At 51.1% G+C, this 20,687-nt stretch overlaps 1 protein-coding gene across 1 annotated transcript in view; it reads right to left on the bottom strand.

Moving 5' to 3' along the window:
* Positions 1–20,687, bottom strand: part of LOC101657999 (serine/threonine-protein phosphatase 4 regulatory subunit 1-like) — an 89,580-nt gene that overhangs the window by 28,213 nt on the left and 40,680 nt on the right. Inside the window, exons 3-5 of the mRNA XM_045296907.1 lie at positions 16,138–16,244; positions 13,508–13,650; positions 5,131–5,277 (exon numbers count right to left, since the gene is read on the bottom strand). Coding sequence (XP_045152842.1) covers positions 5,131–5,277; positions 13,508–13,650; positions 16,138–16,244 — 397 coding nt within the window. The remainder of the gene's footprint in view (positions 1–5,130; positions 5,278–13,507; positions 13,651–16,137; positions 16,245–20,687) is intronic.

The following is a 20,687-nucleotide window of genomic DNA, read 5'->3' as shown; positions in this document are numbered from 1 at the left end:
AAAATGATGATGGCAATATATGTACAAATGTGCTTGACACAACGGATGGATGTATAGATTGTGATAAGAGCTGTAAGAACCCCCCCAAAAAATGATTTAAAAAACAAAACAAAGCAAAGACTACGACGTTCAATGTGAATTATACCTCAACAAGAAGAAAACTAAAAATCCTCACAACTTACCTAATAAGCAATATCTTAAGTGGAGAAAAGGTTGAAGTTGTTATGAATTTAATTTTGCTTGAACCCACAATCAATGCCTGTGGAAGCAGCAGGGAGAAATCAAATGGCACCGTGCATCGGACAAATGTCCTGCAGAAGACCTCTTCCCAAGGTATCAAAAAGCAAAGATGTCGCGCTAAGGTGCTCCTGACCCCAAGCCATGGTATTACAACTGCCTCCTATGCCCGCGACAGCTGAGCAACGCGTGAGGAGGACCAGAGAAGAGGAGTGCATTTGAACCACGGTGGCGAAGAAGAATGTGGGATATACCACGGGCTTCCAGAAGACTGAACAGATCTACGTTGGAAGAAGCAGAGTCAGAAAACGCCTTAGCAGCAAGGACGGTCATGTTACCAGGATGGACCGATCCCTTGCAGGGAGAGAGAGAGGCAGCGTCGGTGATTAAGCTGAAGCACCTCCGCGAGACGGGCAGAGGCCATCATAATGGGCTCCCAGCTGCAAAGAGAGCGAGGCTGGCGCAGGCCCGGGGCCAAGAATTGACTCGAGGGCACCTAACGACAAACAATTTCATCTGAACAAATTTGATACCTTGGATGAAATTTAATAAATTAACCTAAAAAATAATGACCAAAATGACACAGACAAACCAGCAGCGGCAAAGTGCCCTATATCTGAATTAAATCTGCTATCAAAAACCATCTCACGGAGGAAAATAAAACTCCAGGGCCAAAGGTTTGCTGATAAATCCTAACAAATATTTGAGGGAAAATAACCGCAATCTTAAAATCTTTCAGAAAATAGAACAGGAGGGAATATTTCCTAGCTCATTTCTTGAGGCCAGTACAACTCTGATTCCTCAGCCCGACAAAGACAGAGAAGAAAATTGCCTCCCGTCGTGCTCTGGAATATAGATGTAAAAATCGAAAGAGAGGGTGAGAGCAAATAACAGAGGCAGCAAGACCCTTGTCCGCATTAGCAGGCCAGCCAGAGGCATCAGGAGATGGAGACGGCCTGATGAAGAGGAGCACCCTTGGGTGCCTCAGAGTGGCTCCCCGATGATTCCCGAGGGCTACGCCACCAGAGGAATGGCCCCAGGACTGGGGCACCCTCCAGTCCCGTAGTTCCTGAACAAGATGTTCTGCGCACACCAGCTCACTTCTGGGTGCTTCCTGTCAGAAACCCCGGGGTCTGAGTACCATCAAGAGGGCCCACCACATGCCCGGGAGCCATGCGGCACGCAGCCAAATGCTCATGTGAGGAGTTAGTGCAGGACTTGGGGAGACTCCTGGGTGGAAGGAGAAGACAGGAGACATGGGCCACTGGACAGGCACCGGTGGACCCCGAGCTGAACCCTGGACAGAGTGAGGAAATAATTATGAAGAAGGAGACTGGGACAACTGAGCACATTCTAGCAGAAGCTGTGGCCACGACACAGGTGTACCAGGAACACAGTTCCTGATTTCAACCCCCGTGTTAGGACGGAGTGAGTGTTTCCTGTGTGTGTGAGGTACTGTACACCCAGTGGGCATTCAGGGATCACAGGTCACAACAGACCCAGCTGTTGAGGAAACGTGTGTGGACATGTGTGTGTAGATTAAAAAAAGGAGGAAAGAAGAAACAGGAGAAATGAGGCAGAGGATTTACAAGAGTTCATGCATAAACTTAACACTTACCTGAGTCTAAAATGAAAACAAAACACAAAAGTATGAGAAAAAAAACCAACCCAACAAAATCTCATGAAGAATCCTTTTCTTCTGACCCACACTATCCTCCCCCAACCTCCAACCCCCCAAAATGAGAAGGAAGGGAGGTAAAGGGTGGAGGCCCAGGTGGTCTGTGTTCCTGAGTGCCAGCCGGTGGCCACTCTACCTAGAGTTGCTCACAAGCAGGGGAGGGAAGTTGCTCACAGCAGGGGGGAGGCGCCCTGGGACACTGGCATTGGGAAGGCTGTGTCTTCAGGACTGCTGGGAACCCCTACTTCTGGCCTGGGGCTTGGCAGAAGGGTACAAAGGCCCACCGCACTAGTGGCGACGGTGGGGAGGTGTTGTAGCCACGGTGATGGGCAATTCAGTTCCTGCCCTCTCCACCTGCCACTGGGCCTGGTTGTTGACCACCAAGCCCAGAAGCACGCAAAGTCTACACGAGTGACCGGAAATGGCCTGGCCAGAGCCGTGGGGGCCACTTATGCGGAGGGAGGGGCCTTGAGGGAGTCCCTGGGACCCAACCATTCCTTACAGTACGCAACCCCAGCGGGCTTCTTAAATGAATGCACAACTACAAATGAGCTGAAAAACAGGGTCGGCGAGGAAAACGAGGAGCCCTTCGTGTGGAGACGTGTTGGGAGAGAGAAACAGGCCTCTGACAACGAGGTACAGCCTCCGAATGGTAATGGCCTTCTTGCGAGCGCGCCGAGCCCCAATGCGTCTCCAGTGGCTTGTTTACCCTGTCTGGGTCTAATTACAGACCCAGCTCTCCCAGGCTGCGCCGGCTGTCTCTCCATCCACTGGCTCGGGGCCTGGCACTGGGCCGGGGTCTGGGGCTAGGGACATGAAGGGGCCCCGGGAGCAAGCAGGTCACCATCTTGAAGGCGAGGCAGACACACCAATAGAGCTTCACGACACAACTGCTAGGTGAGAGAAGACAGACCGCACCACGCTGCGGGCCCTGGGGACACGTCTTCCCCAGGACCCAAGGGATAAGTAGGTAGGCCGGGCTGCACCACTCAGTACAACCCGCTCAGGGCGTTGCTCCCAATAGCAAGCCTCACCATTTGAGATGCTGGGGTCCGAACCAATGACTGTAACTTCTCCTGCGAGGAACCGTCAATGGACAGGCACATGGTTTGTCCATGGGGCATGCGGTTCCTTCTAGGCTGAGCAGCAGTGCCGCTCAGGCGGGGCGGTTGGGCGTTGCGTGCTCACACCCCCTGGCTGCACAGAGCCCAACACAGAGGGCATCAGGGAACAGCCCAATCGGCTTCTTCTCTCACCAACTGGCACTCTGGTCACCTGTTGGCATACAGGTGTATGCCCGCCACACCTCCCAGACCAGCTCCACAGAGCCCTGTCTTTCTGGGGGTGGGGGTCCCAGCCAGCCCACCCATGGCCTTTCTGCCCTTGAATGTGCAAACCCACTCTCCATCGTCGGTCCCAAGGCACCTATCACTCAGTCAACTCCAACTAGCCAGCTCCCAAGTCCTCAGGAAAGGGCCCCCAAAGTCTCCCCCTGGCTTCCACACTCCCCAGGGAGAGCAACTGAGATCAGATCTGAGTAAGAGGGGGCCAGACTGACCATCCCAATGCCTCTCTCATCACAGCCCCACAGACGAGTGCCAGCTTGGGGAGGGTCACGGGACCCCTCCCGTTCTTTGTGGTCACATCCAAATGCTTAAACATTCAGGTAAAGAGGCCAACAACCCAGCTTCAAGCGAGAACTGCAGCTGAGTGAACTAAGTTGTTTTGCAGGCAATTTGGGGAGATGATTTTTTGAAGGCTTGTTAGGGTTTCCAAATACGTCCACAGGAAAAAAGGAGGAGGAGGAAGAAGAATGGTGCTGACAAAAACGGAGAGTTTGGGAATAAAATCAAATGAAAATATATATATTCATCAAGCAAAACTGTCAAGAGCGTTCCTTGCCAGGGTCTGATCAGTCTCTGGAGATTAAATAATCGGTTGACAGTTGTAAGCAACTTCCAAACAAAGGAGAAGATGGAGTCGGCAAAGTTCGCTGAGCAGATGCCAGAAACCCAGCGAAACGATAACGCCGAGAAGGTTCATTTTGCATAATAAATTTAATTTCTGGTAGGGAAACTTGAAATTTATTTTTTTTAAAAAGAGGAAAGAAAGAACAAACCCTGGAGAATTTGAATTTTAATAATCAATTATTCTTCAACCTGATTCATCTTATAAGCATATGGAATATGCAAAAATTAAATTAGTTTAAAAAGCCAGACCTATAACGCGCAGTTGAGGGAAACTTTTACATAAATGAAGAGTAATTGCCAAATGTTCCGATGCTATAATACAATTTTTTAGCTCCACAGTGAGTAATGTTTCTGCACTTTGAAAACACACTTTTCTCTAACACTGTTTTTTTCCAACCAAGGAAATAACAGTCTTCCATTTTGCCCACTGTGTTCGCAAGAATCTTGGTTTTTAAACCCTGAGCCCAGAGTTCTCCCACCACAGCAGCAGCATCCTGGGACCGGACAGCCAGCACTGTCTCCAGGAAGATTCTAGAAGCAAGCACAAAGTCTTTGACTGAACACTGCATTTCATGTTGGACGCAGCATCTTACCAGGCAGGGACAAGACAGTACCATCGATTCAAAGCAGAAGAAACTGTGTCTCTGTAACTGATAGGAGCACAACTACTTGAACACCGCCCTTCCCAAAGTGCTGCGTGCATTTTCTGTCACATCTGCTTTCTCCAAAACCAGATCCTGTGTTTGCTTGGGTACTTAAGTCTTAGCTAAGTCTATAATATAAATACATCTGTGTGTGTATATATATATATATACACACATATACACATTTAATTCTCTAACCATTATCTAGAAGATGTGTGTGTGTGTGTGTATATATATATACATTTAATTCTCTAACCATTATCTAGAAGAGACTGTGGGGCCCTTCCTTCAGGAGAGGAGGCCCCTACCTGGCCCCCCAGCTCTTGGTGGCAGTGGTGGGGTCAGGAGGGTGGCTGGTGGCAGCAGAGGCAGCTCACAGCTAGCCCCCTGCCCTGAGCAGGCAGAGCCAGGAGCCTTCTCCTCCAGCAATGCCTTCTGAGACCATCGCAGATCTGAGGTCATCAGAGCCGAGCTGGAAGCTTTCTCTGCCTGAGGCCCATCACTGGCTCCCTTGTTCAGGGAAACAGCCAGGGGAGCATCGAGCCCCAGGGCCTTCGGAGAGAAAGCCCACAGAGGTGTGGGAGCAGCCCGGCAGACTCACGTTGACTGCCTCAGCCTTGTACTCATCGTCGCTGTCGGCCGTGGTGAGGTCCAGCAGGATCGGGCACACTTTGTTCTCAATGTCGTGCTGGAAAATTAGATCCTGTTCCAGAAGGAGCAGCAGCACTTCCTGGCTAGACTTTCTAACCTGGAAGAGAAAATGAAGCAAAAGTTGAAGCGCAAACAAGCAGAAAAGTGCTCAGGACCAGGCCCAGACCCATCCTCCCCACCGCTCTGGGCCAACAATGTCCAGCCAGTCCTACTGACCACGGACCTCCCCTTGTCCAGCTGCCCATCTCTCACACTTCCTTCCTGAGTCCTCGGGCCAGGCTGCTCCTCAGCCTGAACCGAAGCACCTCGTTCCCTTTGCTTAATTCAGCTCCTACCCTTCCCCACCCTTGGGTGAAAGGCCCTTCCTCCCAGCCTCCGGCCTCCGGCCAGGTCTCCATTCTACATCAGCAGTGCCCTGCACACCCTCCACGGCCTCTCATGGGCATGGAAGTAGATGGTGTACATGTGTGCTGTTTCTGCCTGTGTGCATTTGTATATGTGAGCTGATTCTGTATGGACATGTATTCAGTATTTCTGCCTATGTGCATATATATACACATGCGTTGTTTCTGCCACATGGATGTAGGTGTACATGTGCTATTTCTGCATGCTCGCTCAGGGACTACTGCCCCTCTGCTGCAGAGGATACCCAGAGACACCAGGCCTGACTTGCTTTTGCACGCACCCTCAGGACCTGATGGCAACGGGCACCAGATCCTGCCATCCAGTCGACTGTGACTCCACGGCCCCTGCCCGTGGCTCTCCACAACTAGACGACGAGGCAGAAGGCCTCGTGCTTCCCCGGTGACAAACGGCTGGCAGCACGGTGCGCTGCAGCAGAGGGCCTGCAAAGCAGGGCAGTGCCCCCCTGCCTGGGAATTCCTGGGACCACACCTGAACGTGTGCTGTGTGTGTCACAGTCACAGTCACAGGGACAGAGCTCCAGAGAAGAGCCGCCGAAGGACAGGATGCCCACTGGAGAAGGCAGAGTCTGTGGTGGGTGTGCCCGGAGGACCCCGGGCATGGGAAGGGGTCCTAAGAAGCTGCCGTGACGTCTTGGGGGCAGTGAAGGCACTGGAAATGCTGATGCAGAGAGATGCAAGTCCTGAAGAACCCAGGCACCGCACAGAGGCAGGGGGAGAGCGCCGTGTGCACGCGCCCACCCGCTGTGTGTGGAGGGAGTCCCAGGTGATGGGGTGACAGTGGTTATGAAAGAGAGCAGGGGTCACCTCGCGGGCCAGGGAGACTGATGTCGGGGAGGCAGCTTATTAAAGCTCCCGACCAGGTGACAAGACGGAAAAGGCACTTAGAAAGATCGCCCTGGCAGTGCAGCCCAGAGGAAGCCAGCGGCAGCGGAGACCTCGACGCAGAGGTCAGTGAGGCAGCCTTGAAGTGGTCCAGGTGAGAGGAAACAAGGCCTGGCGTGGTGGCCAGCGAGGGAGGAAGCATGGCCGACAGCAACCAAGCCCGCACTGACTGACCACGGAGCTCGGGCGCAGGCTGAGGATGGAGCCGAGGAGACAGGCCACGGTCATGGGTGGTGCTGGGGTGCAGAGGGCAGCAGGATGGGCATGAGGCACCAGGTCTCTGGGCAGGGGCATGGAGCCAGGTGTCCAGACAGGAGCTTGTGGAGCGTGCTAGGCTGCACATGACCCCTAAAATATAAGTTCTCATCAAATCCCTGGGACCTGCAAGAGCTAACTTACTTGGAAGAGGTTTAAGGTTTTTTTCCCAAATGTAATTTAGGATCTTGAGATGAGGGCATCCTGGGTCATGGGTGAGTCCTTTAAGAGGAAGAGGAAGAAGGGAGGCCTTGTGATGTAGAAGGCCGAGATGGACCAACGTGGCCACAAGCCGAGGAAGTCATGACCTTCGGAGCCTGGAAGGGGAAAGGAGGGGTTGTGCCAGTGTCTTTGCGGAGCACATGTTGTCCTGCCTGCCTCAACTCCCAATGCCTAGCATTCAGACCCAACAGGGTGCATGCCTGTGGTCCTTGGACAGGAGTACACCAATCAGCGTCTGCCAGGCTAGGAGCAGCTGGTCCAAAGGCAAAGAGCAGATGCCCTGGAGAAGCCTGGGGCATGGCGGGAGGTAAAGTGTTTCTGGGTCGGTCACTAGTCCAGGGGCAACAAGGCACAGCAGTGAGATCCAGCACAGGAGTGACAAGACCAGGACTGGCTTCAGGTCAGGGAAGTTCCCAGGGGCAGGAGAGGGACCCTGTGTGGAGCGGCTGGGGACTGTGAGGAATGCTGGGCGGAAAACGAAGGCTGCATGCCGGTGACTCTACTCGGAGAAGACAGAGGGGAAGCCAGGGTCTAGAATGTGGGGGATGCTCCGGTTGGGGGGAGGAGGGGGGTTTGGGGACCTGAGGTGTCACAGGCGGGAAGTGAGGGAAGATCCGGAAGAGGCTGCCCCAGAGGCCATCCTGCAGTGGTTTGCAGCTCAGGCCAAGGAAGCCCCTCTGGGAGCTCCCACCTGCCAGCTGAGTCCTGGAGCAAATGAGCCAGCCACTGGGAGCCTCGGTTCCCTCCTTCTTCCTTTTCTTCTTTTCATGTCGCGGCTGCTGTCGTCATGGACGATGCACAGTAGCACACTCCATTTGCTCAGGGCAGACTTGCTTTACTCTGCGCCTCAGACTCACTGCCGCCATGTCGACGAGAGAGATCTGCCCATAGGTTTCCGAGAGTGTGGCTCTTCCCGGAGCAGAAAAGCCTGACCTTTCTCGTGAGGAGTGGCTGATGGTTTCAAACTGCTGACCTTGAGGCTGGCAGTCCCAATTGTCACCCGGGTTCCTCCCCAGTCTTTACTAGGTCAGTTCAACTACGGCTTGGTCTTAAAGACTTCTTCTCTGCCAATACCGTGTTCCGGCAGCCCAGAAAGTCTGGATCCCATGAGTAATGTCAATCTGCTGTGGATTCTTCTCCTTTAGGTCAGGGTCATTTTCCTCAGCAGTGAAATAACAGCACCCATCTCAGAGGGGAGTCGGGAGGACAGAATGAGCTAGCACACAGAAAGGGCTGAGAACAGACCTGGCTCCCGGAAGACCGTGAGACCCCCTGTTATTAAATCATAACTCTCAGCAGCTGGGGGGAGAACATTGGAGCGGATCGCAGCCCAGATCTGCCAAGCGATGAACCCATGAGGACCAGTGAGCGCCCCTGTCCGGTCCCACCTCGTGAGCCAGGGTAGAGCAAAATAAAGAACCCGGTGGGCACCCAATAAAAGCGTCTTCAAAAAAACTGCAAACAGTGAGCAGGGACACATGGTGCAAACAGATCAAGCCCTGGGGAGAGGATACGGGTGGCAGGAACGGAATACTGATAGTTGGAAATAGAGGCCCTGAAACAGCCAGTCAATGGGGATGGAGGGATAGAACATGGAGGAGGGGGTGGGCGCAGCTGGAAGGGGCAGCACCAGGCCACTCACATCAATAAGGCTGTGAGGATCCCAAAGGAGAGGCAACGCTACTCCGAGTGGCACTCACAACATGATGCAAACTCAAATACCTGGCTGAGGGGAGACCCCGGAGCTCGGGGTGACAGTTTGCCACAGGGGTGAGGGAGCAGGGGACAAAGGCGGCCTCACCCATCTCTGTGAAGCAAGACTGTGAAACGTGAATGCTGCTGAAGCCGAGCAGTCAACACGTGGGGGTTACCAGACCATCCTCCCGTGTGATTGAAATGTCTCACACGATTTGGAACTTGGGACTATTGATGAAAGAGCTTTCCTAAGGAGCAGACTGAGACCGTGGCAGGCCCTCCCAGCTGCCACAGGTCAGTGTGGCCAGGCCAGGGGAGGGGAGGCTCAGGGGGGCCACAGACACAACAATGCTGCAGAGAAGCCACTGGCAGGTGAAGAACCAGCAGGTAAGAGAGATGGCTGATGCAAGCAGGGCAACAGACGGAACGGGCAGAGCTGTGGAGGAAGTGGGGTCGGCATACCATGGGAGACTGGCGTGGCAGTGGACGTGTGTTCCTCGACTCTGAACAGACACCCACTGGGGCTAGGCCCTGCGCTTGGTCATGGAGAGAATCAAGACTGAGTGGCCACTGAGTGGGGTGGAGAATGGAGAGAGAGAACCTGCCAGTGACCACAGAGATAGAAACAGCCTTGCCACCTGGGGCAAGGCCCCTGGCCCCACTCCAACCCAGCACTGGGCACTGGCCTGCTCCCACTCAAGTACGGTGTCAGGGCTGCCACATTCAATACATGCTCGGGGAGAGTGACCCTCAGCCAGCCACCTGGGGCACAGAGCCCGCCTCCATCAATGAGTGGGCATGATGAGAAGGGGTGCAGGCAGAGCGGTCACAGTGGCATCTCCCAAATGTGTGAATGACATACTTCCAAGGGCCACCAGAGGTCCCTGGAGGTGGCCAGAGACGCTAGACTGCTTGTCCAACTCCTCGGGGGCCTATAGGACATTCCCAAGGGCCAAGCTAGGAGTGTCTGGATGGGTCATCAGGAAACTGAGGGCAGAAGAGGCCTCTGGGGCAAGCAAGCCGGCTGGGACAAGTTGCAAGAAAGGGAGCCTGGCAGCTGGCCAGAGTCCAGGGTGGGGAGGGGCAGCAGGCTCACGGAGCTGGACCGAGGACTCGATGGGCCAGCAGACTGTGAAAAGGGGCGACTCCTGGTCTGTGTAGTGGGAGAGTAAGATTCACTAGGAGACTCGGGTGATCCGTGGGCGTCTCGGTGGACAGAGGGGAGAGAGTGGGGGCTGGGGGGGGCTCTAATGGCCCCGGGGTTGCAGCTCTGTGGAATTGCATGGAGCAGACAGTGTTCCACTCACTGAGGCGGGGATGAAGATTGAAGGTCTCTATTTTCTCTGTGAAGCAAAAGGCAAGGCCACCTGCTGGGAGAGAGGCAGGTGAGGGAGGAGTTGGAGGCAAGCCCAACAGTCTCGGGGGCTGCCAGAGTGACAGGTAGGCCGCTGCAGACCCAGGGGCACGAGAAGAGCTGCCACATGCAGCAGGTATCTACAACTCTGCCCCCTAAGGCACTGCGCCCTCCCCAGACAGAGGGCAGAAAGATAGATACCCACCCCAGGGGTAGGGTATGGCTATGGATGGTGGGGCGTGGGGAGCTCAGGAACATGGACCATGGGGCCAGGGTTGTTCCCTTGGGGGTTTGAGGTGTGAGTCCAGCAGGGCCATTGCATTGTAGGGAAGGCAGGTGGGAGGGGAGGAGGGAGCAGCCGTGGAGAAGCTGCCCGGTACAGAAGCAGCAGGATGTGCAGGGGGCTATGCCCTCGAGCCCAGAACCGGCCTTCAGCAGGCGCTCCCTGGATGTGTGCACCTCGAGGGTCCTTGGGTCCTGCCTCCACCCTCCAGGACCAGAAAGTACCGCAATGGCAGGTGACAAAGGCCAGGAAATTGCCAGGTCCTAGACTCAGGGCAACCTTCCTTTCAGGGATTCATCCCAGGGAGACAGAGGGAGCTTCAAGAGTGGCAGCAGGCGGCACCGGGTCTAACAGGCAGGCCAGCGGCAGCAAGGCAATGGCAAAGAGGAACACAAGGATATGCAGGTGTTCAGAGTGGGCTGAGGGCTAGTCCTTTGCCCCATTGGAAAAGTTTCACTGTCCAAAGAGAGTGCCTCCTTGGAATTTATTTTTCTTTCTTCTTCTGAAGGGTGCCTAAGGGCCGCAGTCCCCGGGGCTCCACCTGTCTCTAGCCGACCAGCGAGCCTGGTCTCCTTTAAGAATTTTCTGGTTTCTCTTCCACATCTTTCTCCCACCCTATGCAGTGCCTTCTAAGGGGATCCCTCCCTTTCAGAGTGGTTGGCAGTGGTAGCTGGGCACCATCTGGTTCTGATCTTGAGGTTGTGGGGACTGGTGTCGGCATGCGTGGTCCGTCAGCCCTTGGTACTAATTGTTTCCAGGCGCCTCTGATTTCTTTCACACCCTTCCTCCATACGGGGAGATATCAACGATGCACCTTATGTGGCCAGTCACGAGACCCTAGTCGGTACTCACCAGCGTGGGTGTCGACTACCCTCTTTGTGAACTGTGTGACGCCCAGTGACCTGGCAGTCCCCTGAGACTATGGCCCTGAGTCTGAGCCCAGAGACTCATTCCCTCGAGCGTTTGGCTGTATCTAAGAAGCTTTCCTAACTCCATTCCCGATACGCTCCCCCATGGGAATGGATATATTTGCACAAAGGTAAATACCCAGGTACAAGTATCTCCAGTCAAGCGATCTAGGCTGTGGGTCTAGCCCGCTCCCTCTCCCGCGCTGCAGGCCGGCGTGTCTATCCAAGCATCCACTCGCACATCATCATTATTGCAGGAATGAGCCAACACTTTAGGCTTTCTTGAAAGTAATGATCACGAAAGCACGGCAGACCATAAAGTTCACAGACGCATTTACCCTTTGTGGAAATCCATCCCCCCAATACCCTGCCTAGCACGTGAGGTGAGCTTTGTCATCAGAGGGTCAGGCTGACCGTGCCTGGCGTTAAAAAGCTGCCAGACAAATCACTACAGCCATTCTGCGGTGGCAGACACTAGAAATTGCCTGATGCCATCAGCAAGCTGCTCGGTGCCCCTGGTGGGGCCCCATGCTGTGGAGAAGAATGAACACGAGCCCCACCTACCGCTACGACTCGTCTGGGCACACCAGGCAGCGAGAAAAGCTAGGTGCAGTGTGCACGGGCAGTGTGCTTTCTCATAACCAGCAAGGCCCAGAGCCACAGGAGCGAGCAAGCACACAGGCTCGTGCATGTTCCAGCGGCCAGGCAGGGAGTGAAGGTGGACTTGGACTTCCCTGAGTGTACCCTTCCTACGTTGGACTTCAAGTCAGGTAAACACCTTACATAATTCCAAATAAAAATGTACAAACCAAACCAATTGCCCCAAACAAAGAAGGCAGGGAGACAAATGAACCTGCGTGTCAGGTTGGTGGCTGAGCCGCAGAGAGAAGGGCTCATGTTAACATGAAGGTGCCATTCCGTGGGGACATTGCCTACGGACAGAAGGAACCTCACACTGACTGTGGTAATGGTACAGCTCTTCTTGAGGTGGGAAAAAAAGAAGGAATCACAGAGAAACCCTAGAAGGCTAATCTTGTCACCTTGCAGGAACAATGCAATAACCCCATCACACTGCTGGTAACAATGTAATAATAGTGGTATTTTATTTGGATAGAAGAATAGCTAGATGGGCAGATAGGTGTTATGTATGTATGGATGGATTGATGGATGATGGATAGATGGATGGATGGGGTGGGTGGGTGGGTGGGTGGATGGGTAAATGAATAAGTGGATGGATGGGGAGGTGGTAAGTGTGTGTATGCAAGTACCGGTGGGAGAGTGGATTTATGAGTGAATGGAAGGGTGAGGATGGACTGTGGATGGATGAAGAGGTAGCTGGGCCGTGGTTGGATGAGCATACGCACATACACACATAATAATGTCATTCAAAAGCAAAATTTGTATCAGTAAAAAAGATACAAATAGACCGGTCTCTCCCCTATCTGGAACAAAGGAGAGTAAAGAAAATAAGACACAAAGAGATAATAAGCCTGAAGGTATAACGGACTCTCGGAACCCCAGCCTCCACAGTCCGGAGCCTGGAAAAACTAGATGGTGCCTGGCTGTCACTGCTGAGACTGCTCTCAGAGGAGCACAGCAGAGTGGGAGAAAAGTGTAAAACAAACCAGGCTTATGGGTCTGACAGAGGCTCAGGGGAGACTCTGGCCTTTAGACAGCCATCAAACCTGAAAATGAACTTAACCCCTAAGGCTCAGCTTCCAGCCAAAGAGAGATAGGCCTACAACAGGAATCATCACACCAGGGAGGTGGTGCCCCTTAGAACGATCAATCAGACCAGCGCAGAAGGATAGCATTTGCCCGGAGACAGAGCTCAGGAGACAGGAAGGGACGCCGGATGGAAATGGTAGACACAGGGAGGGAGGGGATCAAATGCTGCTACACCGTGGGGCTGGCAACCAATGTCACAAATCAAAATGTGTCCGTGTGCTCTGCACACTTTCACCTCCACAACAACTGTAACGTGAAAGAAGCAACTCCTACAACTCCTACAATCCCAACTCTGATAGTAATATCAACTCATGAGGAATTCTTAACTTTAAAAAAATAAACAGCTATGTTTTCAGTAACAACAGGGCCCCACACTGCTACAGTGGGCACCCAGCATTCCCACGCTGGCCTCAACCCCATCGTACTTGTGCCGATGCGTGTGTGATGCGTGTGTGACACCGCCTCCAAGGACTGTGCAGCCCGTGAGACAGATTACCCCCCACTCTGCGACGAAGGGCAGGGCATGCAGGGCCACTTGAAGACGAGGGGCCTGAGCAGACGTGGAGGACCCACACCTGGTTGTTGGCATCTGTGAGGTACCGCATGACGACAGGGATCAGGTATTCGGATAGCAGGGCCAGGAAGTCGGCTCTGTGCTCCTGCAGGAACGTGGCAATGGGAGCAATCTGCTCCATCAGCTCGGTGCGCACGGTGGGCTCTGGGGCAGCAGGGGGTGGAGGGAAAAGGACAAAGGACCCAAGTGAGCTGAGCACCTTACAGGATATATATACTGTTAAGTGTCAAGCTTTTCTTCCTAAAATACTTCATCAAGGAAATTAGACAAATGCAGTTTAACAATCACTTCCCATTCAGAGTGTTTATGTTACAGACAGGCTTAAAAAGCTAATAAGCTACACTGCAATATAAAAGCATAACAAAAAGAGAGGATGACAACTCTGTTATAACAAGCCATATATAAATCGAGGCGGGAGAAGAATCCTGCACTCTGGGCCTGCCTCCAAGAGCCATTACAACTAATGGCCTTTGAGCCAGACCTATGGGCTGTGCTTATTTAAATTCCAGCCAGAATGTATACATAATAAATAATTCTTTCATAAATGCACTCCCCCACCATCCACGCATCCCAATTATTTCTAAGGCAAAGCATTAAACAAAAGAGCTGCTCAAGCGCCAATATACCACATTAAATTTAACACAAATATATAATTGCTGCAGGCCCGTAAAATGGTGACTCGTTTTCAAAGAGAATCCATTTAAAGACGCAAAACATTCACGTGGGCCTTCTTAAAAGCCTTGTGTCATATTCATATGCATATTTTAAACTAATATGGGCGATATGCGTAAGAAAAGACTCTTCTCCCTCTCTCTCTTTCTTCAGCTAAAATGATTAAATTCTAAAGCAACTTGAAGATTTCTGAAACTTTCCGAGGCTTTTTGTCGTTGGTTATGGACGCAGGGCCCCGGGGACTCCACCACTCACCCATCTTACTCTCCTTTCCTAGAGGTGTACTGGGAAAGGGGCATCGCCCCACAGCCTATTATGCAGCGACGGGCTTTTCTTCCAGATTGGCCAGCGTGGAGGGGCAGGAGAAGAGCGACCACTCAAGAGAAACTGACCAAGATCACGTGGCTGTTGTCAGGTGTGGTCAAGTCACCTGCACTCCCAGCCCGCTCACGTGCAATGCAAGGAAACACGGCTGCGTCTCCGCCAGCCTGGCCGTCATTGCTACGTTGCAGCCCCACTGTTGAGGTCCCTGTGTCAGTCCATCTCACGGAGGGTCTTCCTCTATTTTGCTGACACTCTACTTCACCAAGCATGACGGCTTTCTGAGGAGACTGGTCCCTTCGGATAAGAAGTGGGAAGCACAGAGAAAGAAATCTTTCCATCCTTGCTTCTGAGGAGCATCCTGGCTGTACTTCCTCCCAAATAGACTTGTTCTTTCTTCCGGGAAAGAAACAAAACCAAACTCACAGCAGTCCCTGGTCTATTTTGTGTGCGTCACCCAGCCCATCATTCACAGACATCCATCCTTCAGGCTTCCGTATTCAGTGGCCAGCTTTTGCATACAGAGGAGGCAATCAAAAGGTCCGTATCTTGGGTCAGGTACACCTTAATCCTCAGTGACACCTGGGCTCCTTAACACTCTCAAGATCGTTTATAAGAGACTTGTCAAATGCAATAAATATATTGTTTGATTTATTGACTGGAGTAGCGAAGGGGTTACGTGTTGGGCTTCTAACTGCTAGGTCAGCAGTTTGAAACCACCAGGCAGCTCCTCAGGAGAAAGACCAGGCTTTCTACTCCAGGAAGGAGTCACCATCTCGAAAACCCATAGGGCTAGTTCTACCCTATCCTACTGGGTCATATGAGTGAGAATTGATTTGATGGCAAGGCGTTTGGATTTTTTGTTTGTTTGTTTCCATGTTGATTGTGGATCCAAGTAAAATGAAATCCTTGACAACGTCAAGCTTTGCTATCATAACACTGATTCTCAGTTCCGTGGTGAAGACTGTCTTTACGTGGAGGTGTAATTCGCATGGAAGGCGAGTCTTTGATCTTCATCAGTGCGTCAAGTATTCCTTGCTTTCAGCAAGCAAGGTTGTGCCATCTGCGTATCGCAGTGTGCTAATGAATCTTCCTCCAGGCCTGATGCTGCGTTTTTCTTCATATTGTATGGAGAAAGGATACAACCCTGACACACACCTGTCCTGATTCTAGACCATGCAGTATCCTCTTATTCTGCTTGAATGCTTGCCTCTTGGTCTATGTACAGGTTCTGCATGAGCACAATTAAGTCTTTGAGAACGCTCATTCTTCATAATGATATCCATAATTTGTTATGATCCACACAGTCGAATACCTTTGCATAGATGACAGGTGAGGGAAATTTATGGCCACGATTGTTGTAATCCAGTCTGACAAAACTCATGAAAGACAAAAGGCCTGACTGCCAGGGCACCTAGCATTCACGGCCATTAGTCATTCTCATTTTCTAAAACTATGGGTAATTTGAGTCACAGTCAAGAAAGAGGCCCATTCTTCATGACAACATCCATTCATTGTGAGACGCTGCTTGAAGCATATTGATTAATAAACAGATTTAAAAGTTAGCTACCGTTGCTTCTGTAAAACTTCTTGGAAATGCACAAGTGAAAAATTGAGTTACACAATCATTATACAAACCTGCATCTTCTGATAATCTGACCACAATCTCCATTACCGTTAGGAAGTCGTCTTCGTTGCTGCTGAAGTCCCGGAAGACATCGAGTAGTCCTCTGGCAATGATCTGGCTATGGGAACAAGAAAGGACCACGGCATGATTGGGCCACACTGACTGAAAGCCATCGTGCAGGAGCAGATACTACGACCATGGTGCCAAAGAGAGTCAGCAACTGCTGTCTAGAGGGAGGACGGGGCAACAAGAAATGTTCAAACATGGCCATTCTAATGGCGTCCAGTCCAGTCCAGGGCCTTGCTGCACCCGTCCACACCACTTACAGCACCTTTTCTCCTTCTCCAGCCAGCTTTTCAGAGCCACCAGGACTGGAAGAGCGCCCCCACGGCAGAGGAGGAATAAGGAACTACAGAGTCCAGAAGGAGAAGGTCCACTGAGGTCGTCGGTGACCCTCTCGATCACTGAAGGAGGAACCAGCCCTGTCAGAGCTCTCAGCCAGTGTCTGAGAGGTCAGGCCCTCCTCCACAGTTCTCATTTCTGGTTTCCCATTTTCTCGTGCTGATGAAAGACAACATGGCTTGATTTAAGGGTGAGGAGGAATGGGGAGGCTACATCCTGCAACACAGGCGAGCTTGGTCAAGAAAGAGTGTGGCGGTAGTCACCAAGAGGGGAGGGAAGCCCCCCAGCCCCAGGGCGTGCAGCAGCGAGCCAGCCTGTACTAAGCACAGTCAATGCCAGGGCAGCCCCCACCAGACGACAAGCAGAAGCAGGTTTGAATCCCCTTTGGGCATTCCCAACAGGGAAGAAAATGTGGTTGTCCTTGCAGGACAGAGGGACCCGTCCTACGAAGGAGAGATCTGACCCCTGAGAGGAAGTGACTGGGGGAGGAAGCACCCAGAAGGTGTGGGGGCCTCTGCCTGAGCAGAGCCCCAGGCAGAGGGGGCCCATGTGGCCGGCGGGCAGACAATCGGGAGCCAGGAAACGGAAAACAAAGGTGAAATAGAGACCTGTTCAGACATGCAGACACAGAAGAATTCATTACCAACAGGCCTGCACTACAAGCAATGATAAAGAGAGTCCTTCAGGCAGAAAGAGAGTGGCAGCCGATAACATCGGCATGGGCACAAGGGAATGCAGAGCACCGAAGGCAGCTACCGGGTAAACACGCACGGCTTTATCTGCACGCCGAAAGCGCCCTGAGAAATAATGGAACAAAAAGAGTTTAAACAAAAATGTTGACTGTGTGCGGTGGGCTTCATGCGCGTTCAGGCGCTCTTCTGGCTATGAATGTCTGACATACAAACAACTCCGACTTGGCCCGCAACAGGATGTAAATGTGACCCCCCCCCACTCTGAAACGACTCAGCCCATCCCTAAACCAGATCAAGCCCACGGCTACTGAGTCCTTTCCTGCACACAGTGACCCTGTGGGGCAGGAAAAACTGCCCTGTGGGTTCCCCAGCCCTGCATCTTTACGGAAGTAGAGTACCCCAGCCTTCCCCTGCAGAGCTGCTGGGGGAGTCAAACCACAAACCTCAGTGAGTAGCCCACAGCACAGCCATGAACTCGTCGGTCGCCTTCTCTGGCTGCATGTACAGCTTATAGCCCTTGAAGAGGCTTCCAGCCCCCGCTTTTTTTTTTCCTTGCACTAAACTAAGGCTAAATAAGGATACGATGCACCTGTTCTGACTCATCTGGACTTAACCAGAGAGGAAAAGGTCTTCTTTGTAACCTGGGGACAGCTACATAAGTAAACCCAGGAACCAAAGCAGCACGAAGACCAGGAGAGGGGAACCAAGAGCAGGCTCTGCCTACAGCCCCTGCGACGTGACACAATGCCTCCGAGGTGGTGGTGGTTCTGTGCACTGAGCCGGCTTTGACTCATAGGGAACCCAAGTCAAACAGAACAGAAACCACCCAGTTCTGTGCCAACGGTTAGGCGGCGTGCGCCCACTGTTGCAGCCACTAAGCCAATCCATCTCATGGAGCGCCTTCCTCGTTTTATTGTCCCTCCACCAAGCACGATGTCCTTTTCCAGGGACTGGTCTCTCCTGAGAAGGTGTCCAAAGTATGTGAGATAGAGACTTGTCATCTTCGATTCTAAGGCTGTGCTTCCTCCAAGCCCAATCTGTTTGTTGTCCATCTCAAATGCATCAGTTTTTCTCTGGGCTTCCTTCTTCATGGTCCAGCTTTCAAATGCATATGCGGCAACTGAAAAGACTATGACTTGGGTTAGGTTCCCCTTAGTGCACAAAGTGGTATCTGCGCTGATGAACACCTTAAAGAAGGCTGGGGAGCTAGCTGATTGGCCCAATGTTACACATCACTTGAATTCTTGACTGCTGCTTCCATGAGTGTTGATAAACAACTTCCATCTTTTATTCCTTTATTAAGATGTTGACTGGTCCAGATGTGAGGATTTTGAGTTTCTTTACACTGAGTTGCAACCCATACTAATCCATTGAACTATCATTCATAACTGAAGCTGAAGTCTTTGATTTTCATCAGCAAGTGCTGCAAGTCCTCCTCACTTTCAGCAAGGCTGTGCCTTCTGCATACGCTGCTCATAAGCCTGGCTCTAATTCCAATGCCGTGTTCGCCTTCCTACAGGGGTATCCCGCCGTTTCTTTGCTCTGCATACAGAGTGGGCAGGCATGGTGAAAGGATACAACCCTGACACACACCTTGGAATCGTCCCTTGTTCTGTCTGAATGACTGCCTGCTGGTCCCCACAGGTTCTGAAAAAGTACAATAAAGGGCTAGAGAATGCCTAGTCTGCTGATGTTAACCATACTTAGTTATGATCCAGGGTCAAAGGCCTTTGCACAATCAAACACGAGTAAGCATCTTTCTGGCATTTTCTAATCGGCCAAGACCCATCTCCTGTCAGCAATGATATCTTTCGTTCCATATCCTCTTCTGACTTCAGCTTGAATTCCGGGCAATTCCCTATCTGTGTACTGCTGCAACCATTTTAAAGTTATCTTCAGTACAATTTTACTTGTATGTAGTGTTCAATAATTTTCACATTTTGTCAGATTTTTCTTTGGAACAATCACAAATAAGGATTTCGTTACGTCAACTTGGGAGGTAGCTGTCTTCTGAATTTCTTGATACAGACTAGTGTGTTTTTAGTGCTTCGTCCACTGTTTAAACATTTCGTTTGGTATTCCACTAATTCCAGGAACTTTGTTTTTCACTACTGCCCTGTGGAAATCTTCCTTCAGTGCCACGGGTTCTTAATAATTTGCTAACTCTTGCAAATGGTTGGACATCGACCAGTTACTTCCATCTTCAGTTCTTTCACGCTGAGGTATGCGGAACGTGCTCTTCCTTTGGGCTTTCTAACTCCAAGCCTCGGCACATTTCACGTGACACTTCACTTTGCCTTTGGGATCTGCCCTTTGAAATTCTCTGTGCATTTCTTTGACTTCATCATTTCTTCCTTTTGCTTTTCAGCTACTCCACATTCAAGAACAAGTTTCATGGTCTCTTCTGGCATCCACTTGGTTCTTGGCTTTCTTTCATGTCTCTTTAATGACTTTTTGCTTTCTTCATGTATGATGTTCTTGATTATCAACTCCCTGTTCGTCAGGGCATCTGTCCTTAGTGTTCAATGGTGTCAATGCCATCCTTGAAATGTTCTTCAAAGCCATGGTAGTTTTCTGCAAGGTCATATTTCGGTCCTCGTGCCCTTGTTTTAGTTTTCTCCAGCTTTAATCTGAAATTACCAGCAAGCAATTAATGGTCTTTTCCAGAGGAGGCCCTGGCCTTATTTTGGCTGATGGTCTTAAGCGTCTTTGCCTCTCTTCCTACAGATGCCATCACTTTGACTCCTGAGCAGTCCGTCTGGCGAGCAACGTGTCTGGATGTCATGTATGTTGTTGAGAAAAGGTATCTGCAATGAAGGAATTGATCTTGAAAAATTCCATCAGACAATCTCCACCTTTATTTCTATCACCAGGCAGTATTTTCCAAATATCTCTGTTTCCAACTTTTGAATTTCCATCACCAATAATTATCAATGCAGCTAGACTGCACACTAGAATACAGTCTGGTCAATTAATTCTTGAGCTTCACCGCTGGCTTTAGGATTAGTGGTTGCTGAGCGATTTGATTAGCAATTCTGTTAACTGGACTTCTTTACAGGTTACAGATACCCGATCACAGACCACATTGCATTTCCAGGTTAATCTCGAAATGGACTTTTTAATGATAAAAATATCATTCCTCTGGAATCTTTCGTTCCTGGCATTTTAAACCATAGGATTGTCCAACTCAAAATGGCCAAAATCAGCCCACTTCAGCTCAGGAATGTAGAGAATATCCATTGAAATTTTTTTTTTAAATAATTTTATTGGGGGCTCGTACAACTCTCATCACAATCCATACTACATCCATTGTATCAAGCACATTTGTTGCCATCATCATTCTCAAAACATTTTACTTTCTACTTGAGCCCTTAGATCAGCTCATTTTTCCCCTCCCTCCCCACCTTCCCCCCATAACACGTGAACCCTTGATAACTTATAAATTAATATTATTTTGTCATATCTTA

Source organism: Echinops telfairi, unplaced genomic scaffold, assembly GCF_000313985.2.
Source record: "Echinops telfairi isolate 266 unplaced genomic scaffold, ASM31398v2 ScPeMD7_7413;HRSCAF=8451, whole genome shotgun sequence".
Classification (NCBI taxonomy): Eukaryota; Metazoa; Chordata; class Mammalia; order Afrosoricida; family Tenrecidae; genus Echinops; species Echinops telfairi.
This window is presented reverse-complemented; position numbering and strand designations above follow the sequence as displayed.